The sequence below is a fragment of the Genypterus blacodes genome, unplaced genomic scaffold (assembly GCF_046128005.1).
Source record: "Genypterus blacodes isolate CSIRO-AG114 ecotype Tasmania unplaced genomic scaffold, CSIRO-AGI_Gbla_v1 ptg000005l_1, whole genome shotgun sequence".
NCBI lineage: Eukaryota > Metazoa > Chordata > Actinopteri > Ophidiiformes > Ophidiidae > Genypterus > Genypterus blacodes.
This window is the reverse complement of record NW_027466819.1, coordinates 3400082-3410000: the sequence shown is the minus strand read 5'-3', so window position 1 is coordinate 3410000 and position 9919 is coordinate 3400082. Positions and strand designations below refer to the sequence as shown.

Here is a 9919-nt window from a genome sequence, read left to right as displayed (position 1 = left end):
GCGCCGGCCCCCTCAACCGCGGGGTCAGCACCCAGAGTTGCCCTGGCAACGAGTTGAAAGGAGTAACTCCGCCCACCACGACTTCGGCCTCGCCGGCGCCCGCGGTGCCGCCGGCGCCCGCCCGCTCGCTGGAACACGTCTCGGTCAGAGTCTGAGAGGTGAATCGCTGGTGAGGTGAGGTGACGCTTCGGTTCACGCTGACCGTGTCTGTGGGCGTGGCCTCTCCATCTTTAAAGGTCACCAACCATCCGGTCCGGTCCGACCCTCATCTCAACACTCTTGAAATAGTCGTCGTGGATTTGACATTTCATCAGCACCAGTGTCTCCCTCTGAGGCTCCACGGCTCGCTGCGTTCCATCCAGGCGAGACGTGGAAAGAGAACTTTGTCCATTTTTGGGATTGGACCAGGAAACGGCGAGAAGCCAGAACACGGCGGCGTGTTTGCTCTGTGGAGGACGAAGGCTCATAAAGGTTCATCACTCATAAACCTCCCCGCCCCCGGCAACACGTGCCTTCTCACCTCACAGTCCTTCCCTCACACGTGTACACACACTCACACTCACACAGACACACACACACACACACGTGCGCGCCGACACACTGGACGTCCCACAGTGGAACAGATACCTCAGCTTAGCCCCCCTCTCCCCCTCTCCCCCCTTTTGTCCGTGTGCTTCTTCTCTTCTGGTCTTTCTCCCTCAGCGTGTGTGGATCTGTGTGGTTGAGCTCTTTCACCCCATAAAAGAAATAAGAAAACACACACACACCAAAACGAACCCCTATGGAAATGTGACACACTGCAGTAACGTGATGAGAAACTGGAACGCGATGCCTCGGCGAGACGACAAGACGTCCGCTTCTCTTCCCGGGTCTCAAACCCTCAGAGAGCCCGGAGGGACAGCGGGTCGCTGGGCTCAGCCGCTCCGCCTCAGGCTCAGCTCACATTCCCGTGCGAGGCAGGGCCGTCTGTCGCTCCCCTGACACAGCGACACCTCGTTTCACCGTCGGATGCGTGACAATGAATCCATACATCCGACCAGGAGCGACGGGAACCGGAAGGTATTTTCCTCCCGACCGCATTCCAGAGCTGAACATTGTCAGCAGGGACCCTGGACCCGCGGGGAGCAGGGAGGTGACATCCCATCGCTCCTCCAGCTCCGGGGGAGGTTGTCAGGGACCGAGCGCTGTTAGGACTCAGAGCAGAGTTAAAGTGAAGTAGAAGTGAAGTTATTCCCGCTTATCTAGGCTTGTAAATGCCGGAACGAACAGGAATAGACGGAAGCGGTGAACACAAAGCTTCACAACTCACTGATGGAACCTTCCAGGTCCATATTTGGAGGAGTTTCATGCTTTAAAGATGAAGGTTGTTGGTTTGATCTTTTTATTTTATTTTTTATTTCTTTCAATCTTCCCTAAAATCTTTCCCTGGGCTCGCTTTTTTTTTTTTTTATTAGAGGTCCACAAATGTTCCCGTCTGTGTTCAGTGAAAAAGTGTCAAATCGGTTTAAAGAAGATTCTAGAAAGATGGACAGGGAAGTCCAGTTCTAAGTGTTGTGTTGTAGTTTGTAAGGATGTAAGTGTGCAAAAGAAGGTTTGGTGTAAATGGGCGTGGCCTAAACGAGCGGACCCTCACGGATCCTCAGCAGAGCAAAGAGAAGAAGCGACGCGAGCCAGAACCTCCACAGCCGCCGCCTCGGAAAACCCACTTCCTTCACTCCACTGTTTGTTCCCTACTCGGCCCTGCATGTATATCTCCACGACATTCCCACATCGGCCACCTAAACGGACGTTCCGGGCCCAGATGTCATAGGGAAACACACATTTGTATCTAATCACACTCACAGCTCCGTGCGGGGTTCATTCAAAGATCTGGGATCCAGCCGGAACGCCGGGGATCTCCAGAATGCTCCGACTTACAAAACAACAGGATGTCGCTGACCTTATTTGGACGTTAATAACCTGGAGAATCATGGAATTTTCTAGAAAGAAAGGCGTTCCACCTGCTGATAGTGCTGTGATGTGAGAGGTGCTGGGTTTGGTTGCCCCCTGGTGGCCACAGGGGGAAACGAGCAGCCGCTTTGTCCACCGGCACTTCCAGCCGTCGTTCATCAGGAAGATCATCAGCGGTTGTTGAATGCCGAACTATTGCGACAATTTCCAAGGCTGTGAAAAGTGTGAGACTCGACCAAACGTCTGTGGGAGGAGCCAGAGAAACGCGTTGTGCTTTACAGAACTCCGGGTGCGTTCACTGTAAAGCCCGGTCATTTCCCATCATGCAGTGTGTTCCTTTCTGATGAGTCATCCTCACTGCAGAGCCTCGTGGTCATAGGGTCGCGTCCCCTTTTGAACACCAACCATGAAGCGTCACCAGAGGGAGAAGAGAAGAAGAGATCTCTGTCCTCAGGTCGTCCAGTGCAGCGTGATGAAGGCCCCTCATCCTTCTTCTTCCTCATTAGTTTTTGGTGGCGTCTCTTCCCCCAGAGTGCGGTTGTTGTCTTCATACTTTGGCCTTTCGCACTTTCACAAAGTCTACAATCCGTCAGTTGAAGTGAATGATCTTCGCCGCAACGATGTCATGTTTGGGATTTGTTTTTCTTAATTGATCCGTGGGATGATTGGCAGGTGGTTGAGCGGCTTCGGAGGTGGCCGTCGTTAAAACGGAGCGCCCCGTTCCTCATCAGTGTTCGGCCTCCGGAACAAACTCTGTGATTTCTGCCAAACGTCTCTGCGTGTTTGTTTGTCTGATTGTCTTTGTGTTTTCGTCGGTGAACTCTGACTTGTATTAATCATGATCCGTGCGAGGACTTGTGTGTGTGTGTGTGTGTGTGTGTGTGTGTGTGTGTGTGTGTGTGTGTGTGTGTGTGTGTGTGTGTGTGTGTGTGTGTGTGTGTGTGTGTGTGTGTGTGTGTGTGTGTGTGTGTGTGTGTGTGTGTGTCCCGGCCGCACAGGGACACACTCGCTCTCGCTGGTGTGTCATGTGACTGAAGGGTCAGAGTTCAGGATGTCGGTATCCCACCATGCATTGCGTTAAAGAAGAGCACAGGGGCGCTCGCGGAAAAACATACATCCGCCAAGGTCGTACGAGGGCAGACAGGATGCGTTTTGTCCTGGCGGCGTTGAAAGAAACTTAAACTAGAGGGGCAGGTAGAAGAAGAGCACAAACCTCCGCCAAGGCCGAGACACTGCCACTGAAGTTTGATGGCCAATTATAGCGAGACGGTCGATGACAGATAGCAGGTTTGGAGGAAATTAACTAACCGACCAATTGTGTCTCTCTCTCGGCTCGTTGGGCCTTGGCGGAGGTATGAAGCTGCGACTTGTTTTCAGACGGCCCCCCCCCCCCTGTCAGCGCTGCTCCAGTCACACACGAGGTCATTTCCTGTCAGTACGACACGCTCAAGTACTTAAACATGTATTGTATACTTACTGCAAAAAACCCAATAGCACATACTGTATATGCACTGTGTGTGTGTGTGTGTAGTAGGAGTGTGTAGAGTGAACCCGGGGCGTTAGGGGGATTCTGTAGAGAGTAGAGGGGAAATCTGCACAACACGGTTTATTTAGAATATAAACGGCTTCTGTCAGCAAAGAAGATCCTGAGAGAGAAAAGAAGAAAATAAAGACAGGATGAAGACGCGGCGTTCAAAGCTCCAAGGACCTGGAAGCTAAAAAAGAAAGAAGAGGCAAATAGTTAGGGACGTATTTCTGTGGGAGATGCACGGTTGATCCACGCAGCTACGCCCAGTGGAGACGCTTATGCCAGGCAGATTAGAGGACTAATCGTTACCCGTTACGAGCAGCCCGTCGCCGTAGAGACGCAGATTCCACGCGTATTTTTCGGGACTCTGCGAAGAAAATAGTGAATCCTACGTTTAATCGCATAATTCCACATTCCATCCCATAATGATCCGCACACAGACGAGGAATCCTGCGGGTTGAAAGGCAAACGGGTCAGAGGTCAGAGCAGGATTCGCTCCTTCGTGCATGTTGCGTCCATCTGATCCGTCACAGTTTAAGGTTGTGGGCAGAGTGAGGCCGCCCTGCTTCCTGTCGCCCTCACTTGTTTTCAGGCTTCAAGTTCACACGGGGGTGGGGGGGGGGCTTTCGTTGTCTCAGTGAGGTCACGTTTAAATGTATACCGTAGATGTGGCGGGAAGAAATGTCGCGTTTTCTGCTCATTTTACACGGATTCGCCACGTTTTCATCTAAAAGTAAATCTCAACACTGAAGGCAGTGCAGTGTGAGGCGCTGCCGGTAGGGGGCAGCTGTGAGGCGTTTTCTCAGACGTCAGTGTATTTACTGGATGCGTGTAAACCTTTAGATAATTCACTGTTTTTTCTTTCTCTTTTTTATAGAAAAATACATTTAAAAGTTCGCGTAAATTGGCGGAAGGGCTTTAGGTGTTTTTAGATATTAGCGGGGTAAAATTAAAAAAGTGTCTAGGTGTTATGGAAGAGTAAATAGTGAAGCGGAGGTGAAGTGACAGGGTGGTCTCAGCGTTCAGCCTCTGCCTTCCTCTTCCTCTTCCTCTCTCCTCCTCGGCTCCAGGCTTCTACCGTTTTCTACTTTCACCGCCTCTCGCTTCATTCACCATGTTGTGACGTCATCTCCAGGCTGACTGCAGGTCTGAGCCCCATCAGGTAGATTCACCTTTTTATTTGATTTTGGTTTGATCCCTGTTGTATTTATTTCTCAAGGATGTTTGATTGGTTGAAAAACGCTCACTGATGAGGCAAACATGTAGATGAATTATTTGTGGACACACTGTTTACAAATGCCTTGGATACTTGACCGTCAATAAAAATGTGAAAAAATAATAAAACTGTATTCCACAAAGTAGCGATGCGGGCTGATTTGATTGTGTCTCTTTAGTCTCGTTCCTCTCTCAGCTCTTAAGTCGCCCCTATGTCGCCCCCTGCTGGTGAGTACAGGAGACCTTCACTTCTTGGGATATTCACTTTTTATATATTTTTAAAACTGCATTTGCTTTAAATGGAATGTCAAAATTTACACAAACCAGAGGTGTGGGACTCGAGTTATATATATATATAGTTTAAACATTTGAACATTAACTATTGTTAGCGATTACACATATCTCATGGATTTATTCAATTCTCTTTGTGGGGCTTCATGGAGGCTCAGTGTTCCCTGCCTTTGCCTCACAGCCAGAAGGTTGTGGGTTGGAAGCCCAGCGCTGGGCTGGGTCAGACTTCAGTGTTAGGTTCACGCTCAAACTGGGCTTTTACCAGGATGCACTCTCCTAGTAGTAAGAAAACAAACCCATCCTCTGAGCTGCTTTGCACAAAACAGGCGACCACATAAGAGTTCACATTTTAATGATTCTATATAACAGTCAAGCGTTTCATTAAACCAAATGGCTGAGTGGTGCGGCATGCATGAAGACGCTGTACACATGAAGCTCATCTGAAGCTCATCTGAAGCTGCAGCTGTCTTCTTCCTTCACTGAAGCAACTTTACACTTCGCACATTGCACATGGTTTCCTTTCCTCTCGCTGCAGATCTTCATTTGTAAAGTCTGCAGATTTGTGGCCGACCTTAGAGGTCGACTCAAGCAGGCGACCAAGAAGCCAGGAATCATCTTAGGATGTCCCACATACGCTCTTGTATCGCTCAATGCTTTGAAGTCCTGGACCTTGTGAGGCCCGTGTACGAGTCCTCAGATTCATTCTATTAACTCAGGACTGTGAAAAAGTGTCAATACTGGCCAAACATCTTTCCCCCCCAGAATTGAGAGAGAGAAAGCTTAATCTTCACTTCCGACTACTTATTTCTATGACGAGCAGCACATAATCTAAAGTAAACATCAGGCAGCGACACAGAGAAGAAATGAACTATGACTCTGTGTTTGTTGTGAAATGAAATGAACCTTCTGAATACAGTGTGAAGGCCTAAAAAATCATCTATAGGCCGTGACGACGTGGAAAAGGTTTGTATGAAGAAGCGTAGGACACAGATCTCCATGGAGACGCGTTAAAATAGAAAATAAAATGGCAGAATATGCAAGGCAGATTTTTCCCCTCCGTTGTTGTAAGAAGAGCGTCTCCATCCTGAGAGAGAGAGCGAGAGAGAGAGAGAGAGAGAGTTACTTTATGAACAGATATAAAGGCCATAAGAGGAAGCAGGATGTAGAAAGTATTCAGTCACCTGTTAAATGAGCCCTTTCTCTGGTTCATGTTTATCATCAAGCTCCTCATCAGAGTCTGAAAAACAGAGAAACAGGAACACGTCAAACGTTTCACCATCAAGCTGACAATGATGTCGTCCACCTCTGGCTTTCTGAACGATGCAGCTGCATTATAACGCTAAACTCCCGTGTGCGGTGCGTTCAGGGACACGAGCATGTGGCAGGTGAACATGTCACCTGAAGACTTTTGTGGTTTTCTAGGATCCCATTTTCATTTTCAATAACTGGTTGAAGAATGCATGCAAACTAACTTTAACCTAACTTGGAGCTATTACCACAGCAATCCACCAGGGGGCTCTGTGGTGCAGGTAGACCACGACTCTACCCGATCCCACTGCTGTTTGTGGTGAGTGTTCATCTGTGATCTGTGTCGATTCATAATCAACCGAGCTCACTAGACCCTTTAATCATAAATACTTTGGTTTTTAAAAATTTCACTGCTGTTTGTTTGTGTTAAAAGTAGTAAAATGCACATGTATGACGTCTCTGATCTAACTGGGTGTATGTGTGTGTGTATGGAGGGGGATGAGTGTGTGGCTGTGTGGCGTCCGGCTGACCTGCCACAGACTCGGGCGGTGAGTAAAACTGTCCGTCAGACAGAGGACCAGGACACATGAGAGGAGCTCGCTCTGTGGCGTCCATTATGGACTGATATCCTGAAACAGGAAGAGGAAGAGGAGGAGTAGTTGTAGTAGTAGTAGTAGTAGTATTAAGTGTAGTAGTGAGAGGAAGAGTAGTAGTACTGTATTGGTCTTCGGCCTCCTGAGGCAGAACTTTGAAGTCGAGCAGCCAAGTCTCTATCCAGGCCAGGACGAAGGAGATGATGGGCAGCAGATACCCGAAGGCCCCCTGAGACAGCAGCTACACACACAAACACCACACTACGTGAATAGGACAGCTTTGCCGAGCGTCTGGGACGTCAGCCACTGAGTGTTGCGGCCCTGACCTCTGACCTCTGGGCAGGGACAGGATTTGGTTGGGGGTTCTTACCTTTGACAGTATTACTTTGACGATCAGGAATCCCGAGCAGACTGCAGTGGTGATCTGCAAAATCACAACAAACAGGGATTTGAACCGATGTCCCTCGTTGTTCATGATGACATCAGCATTAGAAAATACTGAACATTCACTTAAAACATTGATTTGTGCAGTAATATCAGAATATAACTCACTCCCCCTCATTAATGAAGCACTTAAAGCTGCATTCATTGTATGACAGGTGTTATCAAGATCAGTATTATTCCCTTAATATGCTTTTATTACTGAAGTTTGGCCAAAATCTGATTTAAAAACTGTTCACATAAAGAAATGTGACGGTTACGACTCAGCAGTGCCCTCTGTTGGTGCTGAGGGGGAAATGCAGCGACTTCACATGCTTAAAAGTATTCAAACGTACCGCGATGGCCCACCAGTGTCGAAGCTTACACACAGCGTAGGCCAGGATGAGTGCCGCGAACCTGAAGACGGCCAGGAGCTGAAGGGAAGGAAAGAAGGAAAGGAAAGGGAGGAGGAAATAACTTTAACACAGGGGAATTTGAATGGGTTCTGTTTACGAGGAGTGAAACAAGGTCAGGTGTCTTACAAAAATGTCGAAGAAGGAGGCGTGGTAGTCGTAGTGCAGGACCTCTTCGTTCAGCTGCTTTGGTATGCCCCCGTTCACCTGACAGGAAATCACCATGACTCATCAAAATAAAACACTCCTCCACAATAAAAGCACAGAAATAATGCAGCAGTGGAATCTCACTCTGCTACAATGAAGGAGGAACACAGCTAAACTTCCCCTCTTTCCATTTAGAAGTGACGTTAAAGAATTCAAAACATTGTGTCTGAACCGGCTGATTTGTCACGAGAGGCAAAAGAGAAGCAGTGAGGAATCTGTCCACAACAGACCAATCACTGCAGCCACGGCGACCAAGGTTCACAAAACTGAAAGTGGGTCATTCTGGGAACACGGGTGGCAGTAAAACCACTTCCTCATTCAGGGCAGGATGTTTAATGACTGTGACACGGAGTCATCAGCAGGCCAGGCTGAGACTGGAGGAAACGTGAAGATGGCTAAAGGTCGACGTTTCTAAAGGAATCTTCTGGAATCTCAGCCTACTGTGTTTTTGCCAAGAACACATTTAAGGTCATAATTAATCAATCGTTTCAGTCAGATGTTGGTCACGTCTGGCTCACAGTGTGAAAGTGGATGTGTAGTCACAAACACACAATCTGCCATTTCTTACATTGAGCTCAATGATCCAGAGCAAGGTGATGAACAAGAGGTCGAAGGTGACGAAGAGGCAGAAGGTCCTCCGCACGTCGGAGATGCACTTCTTCTCCCCAGCGTCGTACGACTCCACCCTGGCAGAGATGGACCCCAACCCCTGGACGGTCAACCGGGAATCGGCGCTGCTGCTGCATCGGCTGTCCATCGCTGGCTCCGCCCCCCTGGGGCCGCCCGCTGTTCACTGCTAAGGCGGCGGACGTGTCACTCACGGGCCGAGACGTGTAGGCATGAGGGAGACTTACTGGAGACAAACCTGCATCACAGCATCTGAAGGGGACAGAAGGAGGAGTTCAGGAGGAGTTCAGGAGAAGATGAAGACGCGCCACCTCTGGTCTTCTCCACTTCTGGAGGAATACGAGGTTATAGGATCACACACACACTATCTAGCCTTATTTTACCAGAGAACACACAGCTGCCTCTATATAATCATCAACAATCGATCAAGATAAAGACAAAGCAAATAGGCACGTTTTGTGTTATTTAGTTTGGGCCCTTTTATATAGATGTATTTTGATTGACACACAAACCTGACTCAGGAAATTGAGACAGAAGCTTCGTTTCTACTCGATATGACAAGATGACATTTAAACGAAGCGAATGTGGGAGTGTGAAGCTTTAGTTTAGACATTTGTGTGACTTAGGGGTGAGCTGAGAGTGATCGAAGGGTGAATGTGAGCAGCTGCAGGATTCCGTCACATCATGCAGCCTTATCGATGCGTCAGATGACGTCAGCGATCAGGCAGGTCCGCTCATGAATGACGTTTTCCCTGCAGCGCTCCGGCGACCGAGGACTTCCGATCGAAACGAAAAGCTGCAAAGCTACAACCAAAGAAGCGAGGAGGCAACTTAACGAATCCAAACGTTTGCCGTGATGATAACAGCGTTCAAACGCTGCTGTGCCGTTGTTTGGCAGCTAGCTAACCTAGCTCATTTGTCTAAGTTAACGCATTAAACCCGGGTTATAAACGTCTCTGCTTCACTCACCTTACAAACACGAATTCCTGGTGTTTTAATCCGTCTCTGGTTTCGTAATTGGCTCGCTGTGCGTTTCGGTGGCAGCATTCACAGAGCACCTGACGAGTTCTCTGTTTTAGTGGAAGACAGACGAATGGAGGCAGCCAAGAAAAAAAAAACCGCCGCGGAGGATTGTGGGATATGTAGTTATTGGCATACGTGTGAGGGTTCAGCGGCCGCGAAGCGTCTCCCCCTGGTGGCCACGCGGGATACCAGCAGCTTGTTTTGTTCAAAGACTCGCGGTGGAGTCATTTCCGGTATGAAAACAGGAAGCGGAAACAAGGAAAGCAAACGTGTTATAAAATAAAATACATTTTGTAGATGTTATGATCCTGTGCAATGAGAGTTTGAATTGAATACGGCTGTTGCTCGTCTTCCTCCCTCTCGTCTGCCAAACAGAATCATATTTTTCTATGATGGAAACATTG

At 48.5% G+C, this 9919-nt stretch overlaps 2 protein-coding genes across 2 annotated transcripts in view; one reads left to right on the top strand and one right to left on the bottom strand.

Annotated features, from left to right (window-relative positions):
* Positions 1–4873, top strand: part of LOC142999462 (solute carrier organic anion transporter family member 5A1-like) — a 15302-nt gene extending 10429 nt beyond the window's left edge. The window contains exon 9 of the mRNA XM_076149056.1: positions 1–4873. This exon is cut by the window's left edge and continues 366 nt beyond it. Coding sequence (XP_076005171.1) covers positions 1–155 — 155 coding nt within the window. The 3' untranslated portion in view covers positions 156–4873.
* Positions 4874–5319: 446 nt separating this feature from the next.
* Positions 5320–9617, bottom strand: stard3nl (STARD3 N-terminal like). The gene is made up of 9 exons (XM_076149128.1): positions 9462–9617; positions 8434–8744; positions 7788–7865; positions 7602–7679; positions 7196–7249; positions 6949–7066; positions 6763–6861; positions 6166–6221; positions 5320–6068 (listed from the first exon to the last, which is right to left on the bottom strand). Exons 2-8 carry the CDS (start codon positions 8620–8622, stop codon positions 6169–6171), a joined length of 669 nt encoding a protein of 222 aa, XP_076005243.1. The 5' UTR covers positions 8623–8744; positions 9462–9617; the 3' UTR covers positions 5320–6068; positions 6166–6168.
* Between the last annotated feature and the right edge of the window lie 302 nt (positions 9618–9919).

Bases quoted from the DNA above. Each gene is read 5' to 3' on its own strand.
- stard3nl (XM_076149128.1), bottom strand. From the start codon at position 8,622: ATGGACAGCCGATGCAGCAGCAGCGCCGATTCCCGGTTGACCGTCCAG. The intron at 7,250-7,601 runs GTACGTTTGAAT...GTGATTTTGCAG, and splicing joins GACACTGGTGGGCCATCGCG to ATCACCACTGCAGTCTGCTC. The intron at 7,067-7,195 runs GTAAGAACCCCC...TTGTGTGTGTAG, and splicing joins TCAAAGTAATACTGTCAAAG to CTGCTGTCTCAGGGGGCCTT.